The sequence below is a fragment of the Ceratotherium simum genome, chromosome 23 (assembly GCF_057802395.1).
Source record: "Ceratotherium simum simum isolate JZ-2026a chromosome 23, ASM5780239v1, whole genome shotgun sequence".
Taxonomy (NCBI): Eukaryota; Metazoa; Chordata; class Mammalia; order Perissodactyla; family Rhinocerotidae; genus Ceratotherium; species Ceratotherium simum.
The window spans coordinates 41,590,014-41,616,456 of record NC_141922.1 but is presented as its reverse complement, the minus strand read 5'-3'; the positions used below and the strand labels follow the sequence as shown (position 1 = coordinate 41,616,456).

The 26,443-nt window shown below is 37.5% G+C and overlaps 1 protein-coding gene across 4 annotated transcripts in view; it reads left to right on the top strand.

The window, feature by feature from the left end:
- The window catches only part of CPQ (carboxypeptidase Q), a 583,418-nt gene that overhangs the window by 84,068 nt on the left and 472,907 nt on the right, over window positions 1-26,443 (top strand). For all 4 annotated transcript variants that reach the window (XR_015555979.1, XM_087447610.1, XM_087447609.1 and 1 more), the window contains exon 2: window positions 14,548-15,005. Coding sequence is in view for 3 of the 4 variants with exons in the window: in XM_087447610.1 (XP_087303736.1) it covers window positions 14,573-15,005 (433 nt within the window). In the remaining variant the exon portion in view is untranslated. The remainder of the gene's footprint in view (window positions 1-14,547; window positions 15,006-26,443) is intronic.

Genomic DNA, 26,443 nt, shown 5'->3' with positions numbered 1-26,443 from the left:
GTCTGGAGGGTTTCCAGCCATCATCTCTCTCACTTGGTGTTTATCTTCCTGCTTCCAATTCATCAGGGTCTTTTCCCTCTGTTGTGAGTCTGGGCCATGCTCATGTACAGCACGAGGTCTTTCACGTCCTGCCTGTGACACTTCCTTAGGGGAAGTGGCCAGCCTCTGAGCAAGTGGTGGGGGCAGAGGGAGGATGGGAATCAAATGCAGCACCCTCAGGGCAGTGTGGAACGAACACCAGTGTGGGCCTGTGTGTGGGAGGGGCAGGCAGCAGCCATCATCGGCTGTCACGCCCCATGTGTGCGGAGCACTGAGAGAAGATTGCCTCAGTCATCAGTGGAGAGCAGAGAGGACAAATAGAGAGGAAAATCATCTTCAAGTGTAACTCACGTTTACTCTGTGTCTATGTTCTTGCAAGTAGTATGTTATTCCTACTCTTGGCCAGGGCTTAACGGCTGTAAAAATGAATGGTGCAGCCTCTTTTAGGGGACGTTCTGACTGGTCAGCAGGCATTTCTGATGCAGGAAACAATGCAGAAAACTCTGCGACAAGCTGGGCACACTTTGCTTTCCGCCCTCTGCATTTCCTTTGTTCATTTTTCTGCTCATTCTTCCCTTCCTAAGACGACTTTGATTTTTACAAACCCAAATCACCTTTTCATGTCGCAAATCCACCTAACCTTCAGACTTTTTTTTCTGCACAGCTGTCACAACAAACTTCCCTCATCTGCTACTAACTGTATCAGACACTGTGGTGCAGGCTGTGAGTTGCCGACTCATTACCCCGGGGCTTTCCAATAGAATCTGATGTTATCCAAAACTTCTCATCTGTTTCAAAGGGTACAATTTCCTGCATCTCTGGAGGGAAATCAAATGCACTACATTTAGGAAATAGGCCAATCCTTCACAGATTTAGTAGACCTCAAGGCAATTACAGGGTGATTATTCCAAACTTAGTGTTTCCTCCCCTCATTTCCCGTAACAGTGACTTGAGTGACCTGACAATGGGCTTTCCATCTTTTGAGTGAGATACTGGGAAATAAATCACAAAACTTGACATGAGCTGTGGTACCTTTGATTTTTCTCTGTCCTCTTCCCAAGCCGTTTTGGTCTCTCTTCAGAGATAACCATTTCTCTTTTTCCCTTTTCTTCTTCAGTTTCTAACTGGGATCCAAGAATCCCTTTCTTTAAGTCTATCTTCATAATCCTTTAAGTCATATACCTAGTCTCATGATAAATATGATTATCTTTTTAAAATTTACTTTTTGGATTTAGAAATTGCCCGTTAAGAAAAATTGCTCTGAGCTGGTTTCCCAGGCTTCTTTATACTTCTTTTCTCCTTCCTTCTCACCTTTAACTGGGATATGTTTTCCACCATGGTCTTTGTTCCACATTCTAAACTCCTCTCTCTCCAAGTGTCTCCCAAATCCTTTTTTAATTTTTTAAGTTACCTTTTTAATGTCCTGCTGTCAAACATCTGCTGTATCCCCTTGCTTTCTCCATTTCCTAGAAAACTTGTTTTATGAATGTTCTTTCTCCTCAGGATAATTTTGCTGGCTGTGCACTGATGTAGTGCTACAGTGGTTTTATTTTACGTTGACTGATTAAGCACTTTGAATAATTGTTTGAGCTCCATCACTGTGAATCTATGTGGCTTAACTCATTTCTTTTGCCACCTTTCATTAATGTCTGACTGTTGGGATAGAGAGGAATCAGCACATTAATTTCCCCTCGACACCATTGAGATAAGTGCTCTTTTTCCTGTGCAAGAGCCTAAAGCAACAGATGCTTCATGCTCCCGTTGCAGAAGGAGGGAGCACGCACTGTTGCAAAGTATGTGTGTGCTCTCAGCAGGTGTTTGCTAATGGCGCTGTGTGGCAGCCATCTCATGGTAGAGCGCAAATGTTAGGATTTGGGAACAGAGTAGTGGCATATCAGATTTTAAAACTGAGTGGCAAATCTTTCTTGAATTAACAGTGTATAGCTAGATTTTTTTTTTTTTTTTAAGCTCATGAAACTCAACAGCTGTTTAGTGAAGCAATATTTTCATACATGTCTGTTTGAGAGGTTTAATAGCAAATTTTGCAATAAGTGACTTGCTGAACAGGCCTTCCTGGCTTGGGCTGTAATAAGAACTTTGTTTGCAGCAAGGTTCACTGAGGGTCTTTCTCCTTTTGTGTTTATGGAATGGGGGAGTCTGGCTAAAATGAGGGAAACTGCAAGGCATGTTCCAAAGGAAATTACTGATATCTCTACCAGAGTGTTCCTTGGAACTTGTTATTAACCAGTTCAGGGAAGATACATGGGGGAAACATGCTGTTTAGCAATAAAAACACATTAGTACAGTCAGCCTCCTGTAACCCTATATTGGCGAATAGTAATTAAATCTATATATCTCTAGCTTTATAGTTTTTTGCAGCTGAATCTCTGGAAGACTTCTGCACTTTGTCTGATTCAAGGAAGGCCATATTCTCCGCTCTGCCTCTGGAAGAGGCTGCTGTGCCTTGTAACAGCTTTGTAATATTGCCAGATCGAAGACAAATGCTTCACTGGTTTTATTGGCAGAAATAAAGCACTCTATTACTCTTATGTTGGGGGTCCAAGTCTTAGAAAACTAGGAGTTTACAAGGCTAAAAGCCCATTTCCTTTTGTCTCTTTTTCCAATTCTTTCAGATCCTAGGATCTTAGAATTGCTAATTTCTAGGGTTACCCATTTTGTATTTGGTCCCAAAGGGTGTAAACTGCATTCTTCGTGATTTATTTGTGTTGCTATTGACTGTACGTGCTTGGTATGGCTGCTGCCTGTGGGTGTGTGCGCATATGACAGAATCACAGATCATAGACCCCTGTTGTCAAGGGCATTGACCCTCATGGTTAGCCTGGCATCCTCAGCTGATGAAGGGACTAAGAGCTGTCTCACATCCTGTTTGAATTTCAGTACAGATCTTGCAAACCAAGAATATAAAGTTTGTCCTGGGATTTATGGTTGATTTCATTCATTGGAATTTTAATCATATTGTTTCGCTTAAGCAGCATGTGAGGGAGCATCATTTTTTATTTCTCTCAGTCTCATCATGATGTAGGTCAAAAGTCAGTTTCATTTGGCTGTACGACAAAGATGCCTACTTTTGAACAGTAGGAATTTAGGCTTCATTGTTTTATATACTTGAGAAACTTGAAAGGGATAAAGACATTCAGAAAAAGAATTAGTAGAGTGAACCCAATTAGTTTTTTTAGAAGGCAAACTCAAAACTGCTCCCTGGTAAACAGTAAAATGTCAGGGACACAAAATGAGTCAGCCCACTGGCTCATGCTGATGGGATGAGGAGGGATAAGAGAGAGAATGTCAATTGACATCTGTAGAGTCGGGCCACGAATGATTCAGTGTAGCCAGTGGGAGGAGAGGGGCCTACCGGTGGACCTCCTCCAGCAGGTTCTCATCCCCACACCTCCCAACCCAGAGCTTCTGGGATTCCCTCTGGTGAGGGGACTGCCAGTCAGTGTACCATTTGCCCTGCTCTCATGACCTCACTAAACTGCGGTCACTGTACTAACTTCCAGAACCAATGGGAGAAGAAAATGGAATACCATGCATTAGTTGTTAGGATTTGTCTGTTATCCTTCAGTCCTCCTCCCTTGTCTCTACAATGACCATACCTTATTCAGGATGACATGTTCAATGGCAGAGACATTTGAAATGAAGCCTCCTTATCATGGTTCTTAGGGAAAATAATGATGAAGCTATTGGATACAGGTGAATCCTAGTCCAAGATGGTAGGAGAGTGGGCCTAGGACACTCTTCTCCCTATCCTAGAGGCTGATTATAACAAGTAGGACCAGTTCTGGTTCACTCCTGTGTGGGGTTTTCCCAGAAGTATAAATAATGTTCTGATATAAATATTTTTAAATGTTTGAACTTTAAAAATTGTCAGGTAAGTAGGACTTTTTATTTTGTCTTTTTAACTTCTTATTTTGAAATAATTACAGACTCAGGAGATGTTGCAAAAATAGTACAGAGCGATCCTGCTGTGTCCTTTATCCAGCTTCCACCAATGGTAACCTCCACCTGACTGTAGTGTACCAAAACCAGGAAATTGCCACTGGTACAATCTACAGACTTTATTCAGATTTCACTAGTTTTTACTCGGTGGGACTTTTGATTTCATACTCTATGGAATTTTTTTTATGGCAAGTAGAATTGAAGGTGCACTAAGGGCAAAAGTTCTTGCCTGGCCTCTTCTTTTCTTTTTATCTTGCCCTTCTGTCCTCTATCATGTGAAAAATAGATACTAGAAAACCTAAATCAACAAATACAATCTGAATACTTACTGTGAAAAGCAGTAAATTAGGTGCCAATTTATTAGGTGCCAAGGAGGAATGCTTATAAGAAGAAGTGGTCCTATATCTGGGAATTATCTGCTTATATAGGAAAGTTCAGCTTAAGACAGTACATAGTTACTAAGAACATAAAATACATTCAGCACTTTTCTTTGAATTAGAAAGAGAGAAGAACTACTCTTCAGTCTAGAATGTATATTCACTCCTCCTCCACAGCCCATCTGCCTGCTGGCTTTTAGAGTCTTCTGAAACTATATTGCCTGCCTATGTTCACTGAGTACCTACTAAATGCCAGATTAATGCTAGATCCTAGAGGCTCAAAGATGGATTCTACACAGTCTTTGCCCACATTGAATTCACAGCTTAGTGGGAAGGACAGACATTTTGAATATATATATTTTTATTTTTATTATTATTTTTTTAATTTCATTTTATTTTTTGCTGAGGAAGGTTCACCCTTAGCTAACATCTGTTGCCAATCTTCCTCTATTTTGTATGTGAGCCACCATCACAGCATGGCCACTGATAGATGAGTGGTGTAGGTTTGCGCCTGGGAACCGAACCTGGGCCGCCAAAGTGGAGCTTGCCAAACTTAACCACTAGACCACTGGAGCTGGCCTGACATTTTGAATGTAAATGTTTTGAGGAAGTATAACCACCGCAGCAAAGAGAATGTATGGGAAAAGAGGGGGCTGGAGACAGGGAGATCAGTTAGGAGATTGCTGTGGTAGTTCAGGTTAAGGTAATATGGCCATAAACCAAGGTGGTGAGGAAGATGTAGAGGGGAAATATGGATATGAGGGCTTTTTAGGAGTTAAATTTGATAGTGCTTAGTGATTAAGTGACTGAAGGCTTTAAAAGAGAGTGAGATATCCCAAATGGTCTGGATGGTGGGGTGGTGGAAATGCCACACACCAAGGGTGGGTGTTCAGGGAGAAAAGCAGACTCTGGAGGAAAAGTCATGAGGAGGATTTGGATGTGTTGAGCTAGAGGTGCCCAGGGGCATCCAAATTAAGAGAACTTATTAACCTATAGATGAGCTCAAGCTGTAGATGCTAAATGAAGCCTTGGAGTGAATGACCTTGCCAGCTAGAATGTATAGTAGGAGAACAGGGTCAAGGAGAGAGCCCTAGGAAATAATAAACTTTAAAGTATAGATGGAAAAAAGGGATCCTAGAAAAGATTAGGAAGGAGAGAAGAGATATAGGAAGAAGAGGTTTGGAAAAGGAGAGGCTGTCCACAATGTTAAATGTTTCAGATGTCAAGTATGATAGGAAATGAAATGTTTCCATTGGATTTAGGAACAGGGGCATCTTAATGACCTTTGTGAGTTTAATTTCATTTGGCTGGTGGGAGGAGATAAAACAGTAGATTGAGTAGAGGTTTTTATATCTGAACCAATTTAGAGTTCAGTATAAGGTGAGTTAGTCAAGTGTTAACAGGGAGTGTGAAGAAAATTGTAATTGATATTAAGTATTTAAGAAAATCCATAATAGAATGTTAGAGCTGAAATGTAACCCTTTATTTTATACATAAAGAGAGACTTCAAATAAATTGTTCAAGATCATGCATCTAGAGAGGGACAGCCAGGATGAAGTCCCAGGTCTCTTGACTCCCTTTATGAAAGGAACTTGTGAATATGTTATAGTTTAAGGGAGCAAACTAATGTCTGATACAGGAAAAGTAATCATTAAGGTGATGAATCAGAACCGTATACTTCTGTTGTGAAATATAACTACTTGTTTGATGAATTTGTTTATTCTATAAATATTTATTGACAGGTATTGTGCTATTTGCTTAGTATACAAAACAAAACACATTCCTTGCAGAGAACATGCTTGGTAGATTTTATAAAAGTAAAATATTATTGCTAATAAGTGACACGTAGTCTAGCAGGGTGACAGACACAAAAATATATAGCATACAATGAGCTATTGAAAAGGCAGCAAATAGTTCTGCCTTGGAGTTGGAGACCGATGAGCTGGACATTGCATCATGGTTGTGACTTCTCCAAATGGAGAAAGGATGAAAGGGCATTTTTTGGCAGAGGGAACAGCCTGAGCAAAATCAGGAAGGTGTAAAGAGTGTTCTGTAACTTCAAAGACTGGTAAACAGGCTGCAGTTTCAGGGTGAGGGAACAACAGGGAATGATTGTGAAGAAAGCCGTACTCCTAACAGTGAACAGTAAACAGTGTGGAAACAGATGTTTTAAGCCAAGGAATCATTCAATTTGGGTTTAAGATAGATCTAGTAGCAATATGGAAGAAAGATGGGAAAGGGACCTGAGTTTAAGGCAGGGAGATGTGTGAGGAAGTGTTTCAAATGGAGGATGATGAGGTTCTGAGCTAGTGAAGTGATGGTAAGGATGGAGAGGAGAGAAGTTAGTCAAGAAAGAATTGGAAGGTGGAATTACAGGCCGGACTTGCCAACTATTCACCTGTTCTCCCTGAGGGAGAGGGGAGAATCCAATAACACATTGCAGTTTCAAACTTACTGACAAAGGAAGAGCAGGTTTGGAAGGGAAGATCCTGAATTTAGTGTTGGATATTTAGAATTTAGGTGCATGTGGGAAATCTAGGTAGACCATATGCCAGATCCTAGGCCCTGCTTATGGTGTTAATTAGTATAAACAATGCATTTAAGTATGTATCTCCAAGAAGCCCCTAAAGTACTGTAGTAGTTGGAAATGTATTCATAGCTGCAAGGAACAGAAAATTCAACTAACAGTGGCTAAGACAAATAGAGTTTATTTTTCTCACATAACAGACAAGTTGGTAGTGCTGGTATGGGTTCAGCTGCTCAGTGAGGTCAGGACCAGTTCTCTGGGACTTGCCCTCATGGTTACAAAGTAGCTGATGCAGCTCTAGAATTGTGACCACTTCTTGTCAGCTGCTTCTGTGTGAGTCTCTTTGAGGAGAACTGGGTCACAGGGTCTCCTCTGGCTGGAAGAATGAGGAAGAGAATTGTTGAATTTTCTTAAATCCCCACTTCCCCATCCTATTAGATGCAATGCCCTTTAAAAAAAAAATAAACACCAGAAAAACCGAAATAATTTATAATGCCTGCTTTATTATCCTGAATTAAGCATCATAGGTAATCTGCTTATGCATATTTTCAAATAAATCCATATGCTATCCTAACTGTAATATAAAAGAGAAATTAAAGGCAAGTAATTTATAATAAAGTACTTCAAAATGTACATTCCCAGACATGACTGCACTAGACAACATAATGAAGTAGTCAGATGCTTGCGTGGTAAATGTGACAGCAACAAATGCAGACAGGCCCAGGGGTGTGGTGATGGTGTTTCCAATACCAGAAGCAGCATAGTCATTGTCATTTCATTAAAATGATGCACAACTCTTGGTAAAGTCCTGAACAAACACAGCATAGTCCTCCCTTGATATACACGGCAGTTACTTCTTGAAAAAGTCAACTTGCATTAAAACTGTCCAAAACTATTTTTCTGTGTATTTGTATGTACAATAGAGTTAGATTCAAGGCTCAAGATTCAAGATTATAGGTGTTTCACATTTAAAAACTTTGTGTGGAATGTAGGAGAGGTCTTAGTACACAGGATTATACTCCATTTAGCAGTATGTCTAGCATCCCTGGCCACTGCCAACTAATTACTAGTAGGAACCCCACACCCTTATGACAGCCAAAAGTACCGCCCCCCCCACAATGCATACTCAAAACACTTCCTAGAGGTAGTACTATCCATATTGAGAACAACTACATTAATGGGGCTGGACACTTTGTACTCCCAACAAAATTGAGATTTGATTAGCAAGAAAAAGGGTGAATGGATATTGAATAGGTACCTGACAGTGCTTGCTAATAGTAGGAACTGAGTCTTAATTATTTTTGTATCTTCTCCAAATTGTTGCACAGTTCCTGGCATGTAGTAAGTTCTCATTGAACTTTCTTGAATGACAATGAATAATTTGAATATAAGCTCAGGAAAATAGAAGCCCTGTATTGTTTGAACTTTGAATTTAATAAGGGAAAGAATCTTCCTTAAGATGGTTGAAGGGCTAACTATTATTAATCCAGGGCTAACTATTATTAATCCAGGAGTGTTAACAGAAGTCAGGAAGCAAACTTCGATGTGCCAGTGTCTATGCAAGGATTTAGCATTTCTGGTCTTTATTTCTGCTACACATTCTAGACTGCAGACTAAGAGTTAAATTTATATCAGTGAATCCTGTTCAGCAATGGAAGGTTTAGGGGAAATATTTAAGTTTTCATGTAAGTAGTATATTCAGTCTTTAGAAAAAAAAGTGACACAGTAAAAAAATCAATAAAAATCTCAGTCCCTAAATCTTACTCCTTCTATCTTTCAGCACATTCTCTTTTCATTGTGTTCTTTTCCACTTCACTTAGTCTATTCATCTGGCATTTCTATCACAGCCTGAGACATTTTCAAATAATAATATTTTAGGAAGAATATTTAGAAATAGAAGCAAAGGGTTTTGTTTTGTTTCCTTGGAATATAATCCTATTATTAGAGAGAACATAATTCACAGTAGGAGAAAAGTTGGTTTTACTTTAGTTTGCTTGCAGATTTAAGTAGAAAAGAATGAAAATGACATTATAAAGAACTTTATCTCTTTTTGTGAAAAAGATAATCTGTAACTATGGCTCATGAAGACAATATATAAAAAGCAAGTCTTTTTCAAATAGTGCTCCAAAGTTTCCTTTGAATATATAGCTTTCTAAATTCAAAGGCATGATACAGCATGGGTTTTAAAAATAATTGTTTAAGATTTTGAAGGGTATAACATTTAATATTTCCATAATTTGAATTCAAGTAAAGGAATAATGACTTCAACCTTTAGTGTATAAGAATAAAGAGTATTTTAAAAAAATGTTGCGCAGTTTTAAGTTTAGACATGTCGTATGTCCTGTAATTGCTCAAGAGTGCACTAGATTTTTTTTTCTCAATTGGGTTATTAGTATTTTAGAGATTTTAAATGAAAGAAAATCTTGAGTGTCTTTGTAAATGAATTGCTTGACTAATGCATCTTTTGTAAGCATGAGTTACTTTTCCCTCTATGAAAATTCCAAGGAATAACCAGATAGGTAATAAGTAGAGGCTTGTTTAGGGACTTTTGAGGAACTTCATACGCTGTCCTTGTTTTCTTGTGGAATCTGGATGAATTCTCTGTGGTAAGGAGACAAGGGGTAGTGAAGATCAGAAAGAAATTTTCCTTCCTCTCCCCCTTTCTCCCTCTATCCCTCCCTTACCCCCTTCCTTCCTTCCTTTGTCCCTTACCCCCTTCCTTCCTTCTTCCCTCCCTCCTTTCCTCCCTCCCTCCCTCCCTTCCTTTTCCTGGCTGCAAGAGGGGTGGGAAACATTCGTTGTGTCCCCTGTTACAGCACCCTAGGGCATTTTGTTCCTTATATGTTGGAGCTTCACACAGTAGGCCTTTTCAGTCCAGCCTTGGGGAATAATTCCTTCCTATTACTGCTGTATGTTCAACCATTTTCCCCCACTTACCATCCAGCTACTTGCCCCTTTCTCCCTAGGCCATGTTTTGTAAAGCCTCTATGACTTTACATGGATTGTTTCCTCTGTTGGGTTACCTTTTCTTCAGTGCCACTCCTACCTTCTTCACATGCCCATCAGTAAACTCCTGTTTACTCTTCAAATCTCAGCTCAAGCATGTGCCCTCCCAATCCCCTCTTCCCCTCTGTTCTCACAGAACCTTGTAACTACCTCAGTTATGGAGGTTTTCACATTATCTGTCTCCTACTATACTTGACAGCTCTCTGTATATCCTATACATTTGTTTCTTCAGTGCTTAGTCGGTGTTCAATAAATTTTTGTTAAATGAATGGAGAGATGAAATTATGACCCAGAACAAAACACCATTAACAGTTAATAAAGAGGAAATGTTTGAGATGAGTAATACTGTTTGTCTTTGTTGATCACCATAGAATTATTTTCTCCCTTTGCGGGCTCTAGAAAAATACTCCTGTAGCTTGCTTAATTTTATTTGACTGAAATGACTGTATGGGGACATTTGTATTTCTGAGGTAGGGCAGACTAACAGTCTTTCAGATCAGCAAAACCTCCTGGTTATCCCATGGGGAACTTTTTACTTGGGTCCCTGTGGTGCCAATGCTTTATGGTAGGTTTAAAAGGGTTCATCTTCCAATGACTGTATCATTCATGATTTTATCCAATCCCATCTTTTATTTAGGTAAACCATTTACATGTTTATCACTCATTGTGTAAAATTGTGCATTTTGATCTTCCTAAAATTAGCTGTGAGCTACTAGGGCTATTGCCTGGTACTAATATGGAAAGATTTGGTGAGTAAATCTATATTCATGTTATCCAAACTCTTCTTGATTTCATAAACCAAAATATTTCAACTTTTTGCCTACGTCTTTTCACACGTAGCTTGGCGAGGGCTAGTGTCTTTAGTCCTTTCATGCAAATCAACTGGTACCTTTGATCATCCTACTCATTTGGATTGACTCCAGTCTGGAGTGAACTTTTTGGTGTATGGTGACCCTAAATCTGTGAATTAGGAAGGAATTTCTTCAAGTTGTCCTTGATTATGGGCCTTATTTGGCCTTATTCTGTCTATATATTTCACTATTTTAATTTTTATTATAAATCTCTATTTCTTGCTAAGAATATACAAATTACGTATTGGACTATAGTCCCTGTGTTTTTAAATTACATATTATATTTTACAGTGTTTTCCTTAAGTGGAATGTGATATAGCAATATCTTGTTCCATTTTTGTTACCTCTCCAAATATAGACTGTTAGTAGTAATTATTATTCTCTATTTATTAATGAAAACACATCTTGGGCTAATGTACCTTTCTGAAAACAATAATAATAAAAGATTCTTGTAGTGCTCTGTTGAAGAGATATATAATTATGCATTCTAGCCAAGAATTACATCAGTAATTTTCAGATTGTGTTCCAGGGAAAACCAGGTTTAGAATAAACTAATATGTATTTAGTGTTTACTTATGTCAAACGTTCTAGGTGATTTCTCATGTAGTTCATTGTTTTGTGCCTTCAATCTTGGTAAACTATCTAAAGTTCTGATAGGGAAAAACTGATCCATTAAAAGGCAACAAACCATCATCTTTTAAATTAACCTACTTTTAAAAATAAGTATTTATTATGTGTGTGGGATTTGAAGATACAATGTAGTTAAAGTATTCAGTACAACACTCACAGATATTAGTTTCTGTTTTAAAGTAATTATGTCATTTTTTAGTGTCAAAATTAATTTAACTGACCATGTTAGGAGGCATTAAGTATTATCAAAATGGTGTGTTATCTATTAATTCAATTGACATATATCAAAAATATGTACAAATGATAGACTCAGGCACTGTTATTTTCTGTATGTATCTTTTAATCAGAATGTGACCTAAGGATGATGTTCCAGTGGTCCCTCTGAGCGGGGTACCATTCCCTCTTCTCTCCCTGCGGACCATTCCTTGAGGCATCTTCAGACGTCGTGTCTTTTCTATACCTCTTCATGGTCCCCTTTGTTCTTCTCTGTGTTCCGATGCTAACTCTGTGTCTGAGTCTGTTTGAGTACATATATTTTATTATAGTTATTTGTTTCTCAGACTGCGTTGGGTATCCTTTGTTGAGTTTCTATTATATGTAAATGCATGCAGTTTCCTATAAGAAAATAATTCTTAATCCTGTGGGAATTCTGTGCTAATTGGTCCAGCTACCTGGTTGATTGTATTTGCTGGTTTATTTGCTGCCTGGGAATCACAACATAGGCCTGGATTAACTGTCTACACAACAAAGATATGGACTAGATCTTCACAATGCTGTCATTATGTGATTCTAATCCATCACTAGAAGTGTATTGTGAAATCGTTAATTAATGTTTGCAGAATACTTAGAGAATTTTTAATGAGAAGTATATATTTGTGGTTAGTGTTAATTAATAAATGACATAGTAACTTTTTTTGTCTTTTGTTTCACCAACACCACATTGGAAAAATGTGCTTTCAAGAATAAATTGCAATCTGGTGAAATAGTTTGATTGCTTAATAAAATTTAGCTTTTAAAAACAAGCATCAGTGTGGACTGTAGAAACCAAGAACCTATGCACGTAAATAGTTATAAAGCAGCAATAATGTATAGTTTTCATAATTTTTCAAAATATTTTAAATATGATAGCAAGTTTTTATTCCCACAGCTTCTTTGTAAAGGAGGCAAGACAAGTACTCTCATACCCTAGGAAAGCTAAGACCTAGAGAGATTAAAGGCTCATTCATTCCTTAAACAGAAGTGTATTGAGTGCCTATATATGGGTATAATGATGAATAATTTACCCTCCTTGACTTCGAGAGTAGGAGAGACAGATTTATAAACAAATATATTAGTTGAGAATATAGTTGATTATGGTAGAAGCACAGAAAATGGTGCACCACAGAAGAGTTGATTTTTAAAGCCTTCTCATTAAAGAATCAGCAGAGACATTTGCCAGAAGGGGAGTAGAATGAGGAGAAGGGCCTTGCATTAAAAGAGAATGAACATATGTAGAGACCCAGAGTTATAAAAGGGCCTGGATGTTTGAAGAACAGTGTCAACTCCAACGCAGCTAGAGCACTACTATGCAATATCAATATAAATATGTAAGTTAAAATTTTCTAATACCCATATTTAAAAAGTAAAAAGAAACAGATGAAATTAATATTTTATTTAATCCAATACATCTGAAATATTTACATTGTTTTTTCATACTTAAGTATGAAGTATTTGATTTTAAAGATCAAATCACATATATATTTTACACTTACAAAACATCTCAATTTGGATAAACCACATTTCAAGTGCTCAGTATCTGGAAGCTTAGAGATATATGTGTGTGTGTGTGTGTGTGTGTGAGAGAGTGAAAGATACAGAGAGAAGGAAAGAGAGGAAGAGAGAAGAAGAAAAAGAATGAAAACGTGTGTGTGCTCTAGAGGAGAGGTAGAAAGATGAAGTTGAGGTAGTCGTTGGAGCCAAATTTTGAAAGGCCTTGTATGCTGACTAAATTTGGAATGTACCCTTATAATATAGTAGTTTTTGACTGTGCTTCTCAAATTATCTCTGGTAAAGACGAGTTTTTTTAATTTTAATTTGTTACAGACTGATACTTTTGCAAAATACAATAGCAGTGAATTAGAAAAATGAAACACAGACATACAAAGAGAAGCACCATTTTTAAATCATTAGATTTGACAATTATACAGTTATTTTGTCAATTGTCTATAAAGGTATCTAAACCAATGATATCCAGTAGAACTTTCTATGATGATAGAAATGTTTGTCTATGCTCCCCAATATGGTAGCCACTAACCACAAGTAGCTATTGAGCATTTGAAATGCAGCTAGTATGACTGAGAAACTGAATATTTAAATGGAATTTAATTTAAATGGAAATAACCACATGAGACTGTTGGCTGTATTGCACAGCACTGGATATGTTTGCTTTTAATTTCTGTATTTATCTGTCGTGGACTAGTGAAAAACACTTGTAGACTGGCATTGGTCCACAAACCATGCTTTGAGTAGCACTGTTTAGAGCATGGACTCTAGAGCTAGAAAGCCTTTGTGTATCTTTGGCAAGTTAATTAATCTCTTGCTACCCCAGGATCCTTATTTGTAAAATGAAGGTAATTGTAAGAAACTACCTCATAGAATTGTTGTTAGGATTAAATGTGGAGGAGGTGGGGTTATGGAAAGCACCAAGAAAAGACAACATCTGAGAGGGCCTCAAAGGAAGAGTTCAGTAGGCAAAGAGGAAAGAGCACAGCAAGCAGAGGGAACACTGAAGCCCATTTGGATCATCCTTTATTTAGAGGGAGGGGCAACAGATAATACTGTCCTCGTCCTGTCACTGCCACCACTACTGCTACCACTATTTCTTCCTCTCCTGCCTAGTTATCTTCTTATTTTAATCTTTTAGCATATTTTAAACTGGATTACTAGGTGACATGATTCTGTGATTTTAATAAATGCTACCTTATTAATAAGGCCAATCATTGCCTCTTTACTTCTTCATTCCTGGGAGTTATGGTGCCTGAATTTGATAGTGGAAGTTGAGCAACTGTTGAGAAGTGAAGGGGAATCCTGTTTGAAAAGCAGTCCCTGGGTTATAGGCAAGTAGCTGTGAGATTCTTTTTTCCTAAAGCATGTTTCTTACTTACATAAATTATTTTAGGAAGAAAACCAATTGGGAAAAAAAAATGAAGTTCCTTCTCTTCACATTTGTTGGTGTTGTTCACCTTTTCTCCATGAACTCTGGGAAAGCTATATATAGGAATGGCATCCCTCAGAAGACTTTTCAAGAAATAAAAGAAGAAATAGCCTGCTATGGAGATATTGCTAAAGCAATCATCAACCTTGCTGTTTATGGTAAAGCCCAGAACAGATCCTATGAGCGATTGGCACTCCTGGTTGATACTGTTGGACCCAGACTAAGTGGATCCAAGAGCCTAGAAAAAGCCATCCAAATCATGTACCAAAACCTGCAGGAAGATGGGCTGGATAATGTCCACCTGGAGCCAGTCAAAATACCCCACTGGGAAAGAGGAGAAGAGTCTGCTGTGATGCTGGAGCCCAGGATTCACAAGATGGCTATTTTGGGTCTTGGCAGCAGCATTGGGACTCCCCCAGAAGGTACTGCTTGTCTTTTTCAAGTCAATTTGCTGTGTACTTTATAAAACTAATGTCATGTGACATAATTGATTATAGTATGCATGATGCATATTATAATTTGAGTGATAAAAAAGAAGATATAATCATTTCCCATTCCATTGGCCTAATGAGTTCCCTACTCTTATCCTCTTTTTACTTCCTTCTTCCTTTCCTTCCTTTCTTTCTTCTATTTCTTTTCTGAAAGAAAGCTGATTGTGTGGGGTCATTTTTTAAATGAAGAATCTACAGCTATTGGTTCATGATACTTATCAGCCCTATCACTTAATAATTTCTGTCTGGTATAACATTAGTATCATTCTGTAGAGAATTGAGATATATGTAAATAGGATACGAAAACTATGACTTCTTCTAAGTGGTCTCAATGTGCAGAATTTATTAAAATTAATGAAATAGGGGACAGAGCACATTGAATTGTTCTGAGTTAATTACTTTTACAGAACCCGAGGCCTCTAATGCAAGGAATTATCCAGGCTAGAGTTCTGCCTTTACTTATCAGCACCCTGGCTCAGCTTCATCAAACAGTATAAATGCGTACATCAGGGATATATAACAAGTCAACGGTGAGCTATCAGTCAGTCTTGGACTATTTATGGACTGTTCCTATGGTTTCTTCATGGACTGTTCGTGTATTCATAGACTATTTTCCTATGGCAGAGGAACTAGTTTATAGAAACTAGTTGACCTCCTCTAAAAAGTTTATAAAAACGTTTGATCTTCTCTAATACCAAGAGAAAGACCCAGCAGAGAAGAAAAACGTTCTTATTGAGATGTAATTCACATATCCTAATATTCACCCATTTAAAATGTACAATTCAGTGGTTTTTAGTAGATTTACAGAATGGTGCAACCACCACCACAATCTAATGGTAGAACATATTCGTCACCTCAAAAAGAAACTCCATATTAATTAGCAGTTACTCTCCATCCCTCCCCTAACTCCCTTCTAAGCCCTAGTAATCACTGATTTGCTTTCTGTCTTTATGGATTTGCCTGTTCTGGATATTTCACATGAATGGAATAATACACGACGTGGTCTTTTGTGACTGACTTCTTTCACATAGCATAATGTTTTCTAGGTTCATCTATGTTGTAGCATGTATCAGTACTTAAGTCATTTTTATTGTTGAAGCATGCTCCATTTTATGGATATACCACATTTTATTTATCCATTAATCAGTTGATGGACATTTTTTTTTTCCATCTTTTGCTATTATGAATAATGCTACTATAAACATTCACGCATAAGTTTTTGTATGGATATATGTTTTTATTTCTCTTGGGTATATACCAAGGAGTAGAATTGCTGGGTGGTATAGTAACTCTATATTTACCTTTTTGAGGAACTGCCAAACTGTTTTCCAAAGCAACTGCGTCATTTTACATTTCCACTAATGTATTCTAATTTTTACACATATTTATCGACGCTTGTTATTATCTGTTTTTTTGGTTATAGCTATCCTAGTGGAATTGAAGTGATATCTCATTGTGGTTTCTGTTTGCATTTTCCTTAATAACTAATGATGTTGAGCATCCTTCCATGTTCTTATTGGCCATTTGTATATCTTCTTTGGAGAAATGTGTATTCAAACCCTTTGCCCAACTTTTTATTATGCTACTTGAATTTTTATTATTGAATGAAAAAGCTCTTCATGTATTCTGGATACAAGTCCCTTGTCAGGTGTATGATTTACTAATGTTCCCTCCCATTCTGTGGATTGTCTTTTCACTTATTGATGGTAATATTTGCTGCAGAAACGTCTTTAATTTTGATTTAGTACAATTTATCTAAATTTTTTTTGGTTGCTTGCTTTATATCTAAGAAACTATTGCCTAAACCAAGGTCACAAAGATGTACTCCTATATTTTCTTCTAAGAGTTTTATAGTTTTAGCTCTTACGTTTAGGTCTGTGAGTTAATTTTTGTAGATGGTGTGAGGTAAGAGTCAAACTTCATTCTTTTCCATGTGGTCATTCAGTTGTTCTGAGCATCATCTGTTGAAAAGACTTTTCTATCCCCATTGAATTGGGTTTGTTACATTAATTGTTTTTCAGATTTTAAACCAACCTTGCATTCCTGGGATAAATACTTGGTTACGGTGTATAATCTTTTATATATGACTGAATTCAGTTTGCTAGTATTTTTTTGAGTAGTTTTGCATCTATATTCATAAGGGATATTGATCTGTAGTTTTATTTTTTTGTGATATCTTTGTCTGGTTTGGTGTCAGAGTAATTCTGGCTTCAAAGAATCAGTTGGAAAATATTACCTTCTTTTCTATTCTTTGGAAGAGTTTGTGAAAGACGGGTATTAATTCTTTAAGTTTTTGGTAGAATTCACCAGTGAAGCCATCTGGTCCTGGGCTTTCTTTGTGGTAACACTGTTAATTATTAATTCAATATCTTTCCTTGTTATAGACCTATTCAGTTTTTCTATTCCTTCTTGAGTTATTTTTAGTAGTTTGTCTCTTTCTAGGAATTTATTCATTTATCTAAGTTATGTAATTTGTTGGTATACAGTTATTTATAGTATTCCCTTTTAATTATTTTTATTTTTGTGAGGATAGGGAACTAAATCACTTGCTTTTAGCCTGAAGAACTCTCTTTATTTGTTTATTTTTCAAAGCAGGTCTGCTAGCAAAAAATTCTCTAGGCTTTCATCCACCTTTATTTCTTTATTTAATCTTCATTATTGAAACATAGTTTTACTGGATATAAGATTCTTGGTTGACAGTTTTTTACTTTCAACACTTTGAATTTGTCATTCCATTGTCCTCTGGCCTCCATTGTTTTGGATGAGAGGTCAGCTGTTAATGTTATTGAGATTCCCTTATATGTGATGCGGCGTCATTTTGCTCTTATTGATTTCAAGATTTTCTCTTCATTTTTGATTTTCAGCATTTTGATTCTGATGTATCTAGGTGTGGATCTCTTTGCTTTTTTTTTTTTTTTTTTTAAAGATTTTATTTATTTATTTTCCCCCCAAAGCCCCAGTGAATAGTTGTATGTCATAGCTGCACATCCTTCTAGTTGCTGTATGTGGGACACAGCCTTAGCATGGCTGGAGAAGCGGTGTGTTGGTGCACGCCCAGGATCCGAACCCGGGCCGCCAACAGCAGAGTGCGAGCACTTAACCGCTAAGCCACGGGGCCGGCCCTGGATCTCTTTGCTTTTATCTTCCTTGGAGGTTGTTAAACTTCATGGATGTGTAGATTAATGTTTTTCATCAATTTGGGAAGTTTTCAGTTATTATTTCTATGAATATTCTTTCTGCCTCTTTTTCACTCTGGTCTATTTCTGGTACTTCTATTATGAGTATGTTGGTGCACAAATGGTGTCCCACATTTCTCTGAGGCTCTGTTCATTTTTTACCCTCTTTTGCCTCTCTGTTCTTCAGATTGCCTAACGTATCAATTTATCATCAAGTTCATTGATTCTTCTGCTAGCTTAAATATTCTATTGATCCCCTCTACTGAATTTTTCTTTTCAGTTATTATACTTCTCAAGTCCAGAGTTTCCATTTGTTTTTTTCTATAATTTTAATCTCTTTATTGATATTCTCTATTTGAAGAGACATGGTCATCATACTTCCTTTAATTTTTTAAGTATGATTTCCTTTATTTCTTTGAACATATTTTTTTTTTTTTTTAAAGATTTTATTTATTTATTTTTTCCCCCCAAAGCCCCAGTAGATAGTTGTATGTCATAGCTGCACATCCTTCTAGTTGCTGTATGTGGGACGCGGCCTCAGCATGGCCGGAGAAGCAGCGCGTCGGTGCGAGCCCGGGATCCGAACCCGGGTCGCCAGCAGCGGAGCGCGCTCACTTAACCACCAAGCCACGGGGCCGGCCCCTCTTTGAACATATTTAATAGTTGCTTCAAAGTCTCTGATATGTCCTACAACTGGGCCCCCTCAGAGGGGGTTTCTATTTCCTGCTTTTTTCCCTGTGCTTCAGTCACAATTTCCTAGTTCTTTTCATGTCTCATAATTTTTTTATTGAATACGGAACATTTTAAATAATAAATTCTAGTAACTCTGGATACTGATTCTTCTCTCTTCTCCTCTTCCGTCCACTGAGGTTGATGTTGTTTTTGTTGTTTGTTTTGTCCTTTATTTGCTTAATGACCTGGTTGTACTAACTCTGTGAAGTCTATTTCTCCCTCAGTGTACAGATTCTGATGTCCCTGTTGAGTGCTTTTTTTCCCCTTTTTACTTTTAGTCTGGTTCCCTAGGAGTCACCCTTGGGTCTGTATAAGCCATGTATTGGTCAACAGTTGTGCTTAGGTCCCCTTAGCCAGTTATATTTTAACCCTTTACTATTGGATGTTTATGTGGTTCGGGGGCTGTTATTAAAACTTAGGGAGTTAATATTTTTTCCCCAAGTTCAGCTAGGGTCTAGTACCTTGGAAATTCTCTCTCCAATCAATCTTGAGAGGGCTCAGCCTTGTGCACGCACATAGTCTTCCAGCCTACTAGGATGCATGTGATTTTATTATTAAGCCTGGCTTAATAATATTTTCCCTTGTGTCAGAATAGCTTATTTTTCAGCCAGTGTTTGGTCAGAGGCTGTGCTTAAGCCTCTTGTGCCAGTGAGGCTTCTGCCCTTTGTTGATTGATCTCTGTGCAGCTGGGGAAATGTTTTCAATCTGACCCATGTCCTGTTTTGATTGTTCCTGAGTACGAATATGTTCATAGCCTTCCCAACCCTCAGGGTTTGCTGTGATCCCACGAGGGTTTTTCTTGGTTATTTCTTTCTGTGTTTTTTCCTGTTGAACTTCTGAGGTTATTTCTTTCTGTGTTTTTTCCTGTTGAACTTCTGATTGCTCTGCCATTTTACTTGTTGCTAGCAGAGTCATGAAGGTACCAGCAGCCCCCTTAATTTCTTTCTACCAAGTTCTCCATTGTTTTCAGCAACACCCTTAGGAATTCTCTATATTCTGTTCCAAGTAAAAGTCACTACTCTGGGTAAGAACTGCAAAGCTCTTTATCCTCCTGGCTTGCCTCTTCCCTGGGAGAACCTCTAAGCTACTGCCCAGGAACTAGGCACAATATAGTGGCCTGCTTCTCCCACAGCAATATCCCTAGCAAGTGCTAGAAGGAGAGAGTGATAGCTCCTGGTCTTTTCGGCTTGCCTCTCCCAACATGAGACCTCTGCCTATAAGTGAGCTGAGACAGGGGCAATTGGGGTCCCAGTATTCTCAGTGGCTACACTTGGAGTAGGGTTTCCACCATATGAGTAGGGGCTAGGTAGAGAAATGGGGCTTCAGTCCTCATGGAGTAGAGTGCCCATAGTAGAGTTTCTGTAACATGGAGCTGGGGATGGGAGAAGGAAGCAGGTCATGGCCCAAATACTACAGACTCTTGTTATTCTAACTCAGATTTAGTAGATTTTCTTGAATGAATGCTGCATGCCCTTAGGACAATTTTGAGAGACTGTAAGTGATTTTTTAAAAATAATTTTCCCAGTTAAATGTTTTGTAGAGGAGAAGATCTGTCAAGTTTCTTACCTCACCATTCTGAAAGTACCACTGGAATGGCCAATTTTGGTCTCTCTTAGGCTGCAAGAATAGGTAGTAGAGTCCTCTAAGGTATTAGGGAACCACTCAACCTGGGTTCTATAGTGTCAACCAGGAGTTTTGTTCAACTGCCTTCTGTTATGCACTAATCTGTGTTAGACACCGGCCTATATATTTTTTTCTTTTTAAGCCCTCCCAACTATCTTAAAAGCTCTAGTTTTTTTTTTTTTTTTTAAAGATGGGGAAACCAGACTCCAAGAGGTTAGGTAGTTTTCCCAGGGTACACAACTAGTAAGAGGCCAAGTTCTGGCATGAACAACTGTCAAACTCCAGAGTTTGTGCTTTTAGTCATTAGACTATATTGCCTCACATACAAAAATGTTAATGTTATTTTCATTTATGAGATTTCCCGTTTTAGCCATCCGGCTGAAGCAGATCTGTCTCCAAAGCTGCTAATACCTGTACTGTGAAGGCAAGTATATTGGTGTCTGCACCTTCTTTTTCTCATTCCCATTTCTTTCTTATCCTCATTTCTCATTCTGTAACTGGGCCTGCTCTTCCCTGGCTGTCTGCCTGATACTGAAACTGATACAGTAACTGAGCCAAGTTACTGATTGCTCCTGGGGCCTTCAAAACCCTAGGGAAGTGAATTTTACTAGCTGGAATCTATTGTGGTGTTCCAAGACTCACTTTCACCCCACTCTTCATTCCATGGGGCTCAAAGTAGATAAACAGTTGTCTAGCAACTGGACTATTTTAAGCTCTGAGGAGATTGCAGAGTTAGGCTGGACCAGGTGTGGAAAAATTCTCACAGGAGGTAGTGTGAAGTCAGCATAAAGGGACCTCTAGATGCAGGTAGTGTGGTGCAGAGCTCATCTCCCAGGAGCACCATGTCGTATCCTTGGTTTGGCCACCTACTAGTTATATGACCTCGGTCCAGTCATTTAATCTCCATAGGCCTTAATTTTGTCACCTGTAAAATGACAGAGGACTGGAATATGAATCTGTAGGGTCTCTTCCAGATTGGAAAGGCTGTGATTTTTATGAGAAACCACAAGGGATCAGTGAAACTAGAGTTCATGAGAGCAGGGTTCTCCCAGGTGTATGCTATGGAGCAGATTCCTTATATAACCAGAGGCGATTTTTTTTTTTTTAACTTTCCAGTTCTAGACTTGACTATTACAGTATGTGTTAGTTTATTTGTGTGTCAGGGTTAGGGCACTGTGAGCTATATGTGGCAAGTTAGAAGAAGACACATATACAAGCAGGCCAAGTAAGATGAAATGCTGAGCAAAACTTAGTCTTAACAAGTAAGGCAGAAGAAAGTATAATCTCCAGTCAATCCTGAGATAACACAGCAGATATCAGATTTAAATAGACCAAGTAAAAGAATGAGAATCAGCAGCCAAATCTGGGAGAGACTGACAAATGGACGAGAAAGAGGAACTTGGGCAGAATGTTGTTGCTTTTCCTTAGTAGACACAACTCTGTGGGTCTTCATGATGCAATTTCTGAACTCAACACAGCAGATCGCTGAGTACTTAGTAATTTTCTAAGGAGACTTATATCTCTATAGAGGTAATGGGCTTTCCCAAAATATTGTTACAAATTGTGTGCTTTATATCAGTTTGTGAGCTCCTCGAGGACTGGACTGAATCTTATCCATCTCTCTGTCCTCAGCACCTAGCAACATGCTCCGTACATAGTAGTTATTCATTCAATGCTGGATCAATAGTGCGTTTTTGTTCAGGTAGCTCTTTCCTTAGGGTATTAGTCACTTGTAAAAATTAAAAAAATAGTGCTTCCTTCTACATACTGATGATGTTATTGACCTATCGTCATTTGCTTAGATTTTTTTCTGATTATAGAATTAATATTTATATATTATAGAAAATACAATATTTTCAGTATAGAAAATATATGCATAATATATAAAAATCATAAAAATCATCTGATCTTTTCCTCCAGAGTCATTGCTAACATTTTTATTTTTCCCTCTAATCTTTCCATATGCACATATATTTTTATTTTACAAATTTGAGATCAAACTGCATATATTTGTATCCTTTTATGTCGTGTATCATGAAAATTTACCACATACTAATAAATATCCTTTGAAATAAATTTTAATGGTTACAAAATGCAAATATACCATGATTAATGTAACCAAAGCTCTGTTACTGGAATCTAGATTATTTTCTTCTTCCTTTTTTTCTCTTATTTTAAATAATGTGGCTATAAAAATCCTTTAATACAGAAGTAAGAATAGATTTTTAAAGGAGAGTTTTATACTTTTGATAAATATCAGAAAGGGAGAAATGACTGGAATATTCTAGGAAGTCTTAAGAGGGTGACAAAAAATAGTTTTGAAACTGCTCCTATACATATAAAAAATGCCAATAAGATTCTTAGAAATCATCTTTTCTGTCTTAATATTTTTAATTACTTAAAGTGTTAATGCAATAGAATATATATAACATTATATATAACACAAATTATTTATAATACAATGTAAACATATACTTAATTATTTAAAATTTTAATATAAATATTGATACTTTTAGGCTCTTGATACATTTTATTAAATTGTTTTCCAGAAAGATTGTACACATCTACTCTCCTATCAGCAGTGTATCTTAATGTTCTAATCCCTGCACCTTCATCTATATTGGATATTTTTTCCTAATCTTTGCCAATTTGATGGGCTAAAAGTGATATTTCATTATTATTTTACTTTTCCTTTGCTTATTGGTGAGGTTAATATTTTCATGTGTTTATTGGTTACTTATATTTTTCTTCTTTAAATTATCTGTTAATATTCCATTCCTCTTTTTCTATTGGTGCTTTAATGATTTTCTAATTGATGTATAGGAACTCATTACACAGTAAAGCTTTAAATTCTTTGATTGTCGTTTGATTCAAATTGAAGTTTTTTTTAAGCTATTGAGATGGTCTGTATTGATCCATCACCTCCTTTTTCATTTCTTCTTACGAGCTTATTTATTTCTCATATTTGAGGAAGGCCCTGGAGATCAGTTAAAAGACTGTAAAACAGCAAAGTTGACTAATCGATGCTCCCTCTGTCCTATCAAAGTGTTCTAAGAACCTGAGCTGTTTAGCTCAGTTTACACAGACTTTCGAACATCGACCTCATAGTTTGCAGATTGGTGGCAACTTGCTCTTAAAACTGCACTTACAAACTTAAGGTCCCAGTCTTGCTGGACTTGGATTTTGAGGTGTGTGCACTGATTGGTACTTCTGCTGGTTCATGTCAAAGTGTATGTATTTCATGGCTTTTCTTTATGAAAATGATTTAGGAATGGGAGGAAGAAGAGGTAGAGATAGCACTAGTCTGGGCTTAATGTGTAGCGTTGACTGGTAGTTACTGTTCAGTTGTGGAACCACTCTAACTGGTTTAACGTTAAAGCAGACATGGGTATATTACAGGATTTCAAATGGTTTAAAGAATCATTGAGAAAGCTAATGATGCACACTTTAACTTGAGCTTTTCAGGAATGAATTTGGGAACCATTCTGTAGAACCGCAATACCAAGACAGCTATTGCCTTTCCTAGATTAAGCAATGGCCTTTATCAGAAAGCTGCTCTACAAAATCCAGACATTTCTGCAATTGTGCTTGTCTTTGAAACAATAGAAGCAGTAGAAAGTAGCCTCTACCTAATTTTTGCCTTCCAGATCTTGTTCAAGTGCATAAAATTGGTGACACGTAAATTACTTCTAGAACCCTCATTGTAGGAAGTCTCAAAAATGTAGTTTTTAGGTTTTTAGTCTTTATAGACAGAAAGACACATTTAAAGGAGGTTGGAATGGATGTTGAATGCCAATTGTCTATATCCAACACAATGCTCCTTTCATTATGCCTCTTAACAACGATATGATATGAACTTTCTTGCATAAATAAATAAATAAGTAAAAAAGACAGCCATTGGTTATATGGTAGAAGTAACACCACCAATAGCAATTTGATCCTCTTGTAGCTAATGGATTATAATGGATTTAATAGTATTAAAAAGAATATAAGGAGACTAATCATGAAATGAAGTGGACGCGTGTCTCCCTGGGCATCCCTGGATTGAAGAGGAATATTCTAGGTTGATTGTCAAGTTTTCATATAAATTAAAGTGGGTTCTCTTTCATATGTTCTACTGTTTCCCCCTTATCTATTTTGCATGCTTCTCTTTCCTAGGCCTCATCTTAAATGTTGGCATTTTCAAAGGTTTCTGCATATAAACATTCTCCTTAAGTAATATAATCCAGTCCCATAGCTTTAAGTATCACCTATATACTTATGACTTCTAAGTGTATATATATGTCCCTGACTTTTTTTTTTTTTTTGTACATTGCATTTATTGCCCAGTAAGGGACCTGATGTTCCACAAAACATGCAAAGAAGATACAACATAAAGTGTTTATAGTTTAGATCAAAAACAAATGTTGTCATTTAGTCTCCTGGTATACAGTAGGTACACAATAAATCTTTGTTGAGAAAATATTAGCTCTAACCCCGATCCGTAGTCTCTCACCATCACTATGTTATACAGTCTGAGAATTAATAAGGAAATTAAGGGTCATTTTATATAACCACTAGTTTCACATCATTATGGCCAAATAATGTTGAACTAAATAACTTAGAGGACTTTCTCCAGGTAGATGCATCTATAATTACAGACAAGAAAATGAGGAAAAAAGAAAACCTTGCCATTTTTTCCACGTAAAGTAGGCAGCAGGAGTAATGATGGCTAATGGTCTTATTCCTGTGTGTCCAGTAAATCATGATCACAGACTATGGAGACTTCTTACCAATTCAGGGAGTTTAGACCGATGTTTCTTCTAGGTGCCTAAATTGTCCCTGACTTCTATCTGCATTTCCAAGAACTACTGGACATCGTGTGAGCCCCATAAACTCAGCATCCTGTCTCTCCTGTGTTTCTCATCTTCATTAATGACATTGCCATCCATCCAGGCACCCACGCTTGGAGCCTCTAAATTCTGCTAATATCTGATATGGTATCTTGCTTTCATGTTTTTGTCCTCTGCCTGGAATTAAGGATTTAGTTCAGGTGTCTCCTCCTCTATGGAGACTTTTTCTGTGCTTGCTCATCCTTAAAGAAGTGTCAACCTCTTCTTCCTTTCTGCTTTTTCTGTACCCTATACATGCTCATATCATAAGCATTTCTCTACTAGATAATAAGCCTCTTAGAGTCAGAGATCCAAGTTTCAGTGGTTCTCAGCTGGGCACAGTTTTGCTCCCCAGAGGAAATTTGGCAGTGTCTGGACACATTTTTGATGCTCATGACTGAGGCAGGGTGCTACTTGCCTTTAGTTGGTAGAGGCCAGGAATACTGCTAAACAGTCTGCAATGTACAGAACAGCCCTCCCCTTTCCCCTCAACAAACAATTATCCATTCCAAAATGCCAGTAGTGCCAAAGTTGAGAAACTCTGCCCTAGTCCTTAGCATAGTGTCTCATACACAGAAAAGTTTCAAGAAATATTTGTTGAGTGAGTAAGTCTTTCCATTGATCTTGCTCCAATATTCAGTTGGTCACCAAGCCTTAAATGTCACATATGACTCCTTTTTTCCATCCTCACTGTCACATCAGAGTTCAGGAGCTAACATCTCCTGCCTACAGGGTTATAATCACCTCCTAACTCATATTCCTGATTCCAGTCTCATTTTAATCAATTTCCATACTGCTGCTTCAATTGTCTTTGTAAAATATGGATCTCATTATGTCATTCCCTTGCTTAAAATTTTTTCGTTGTTCAGGGTATAGTTTCAATTCTTATGAGCTTTTAAAAAGTGACCCCAGGCTATGTTTCTAGGCTCATGTCTAGTTCCTCCCTAGCCACACACCTTATGCTTCA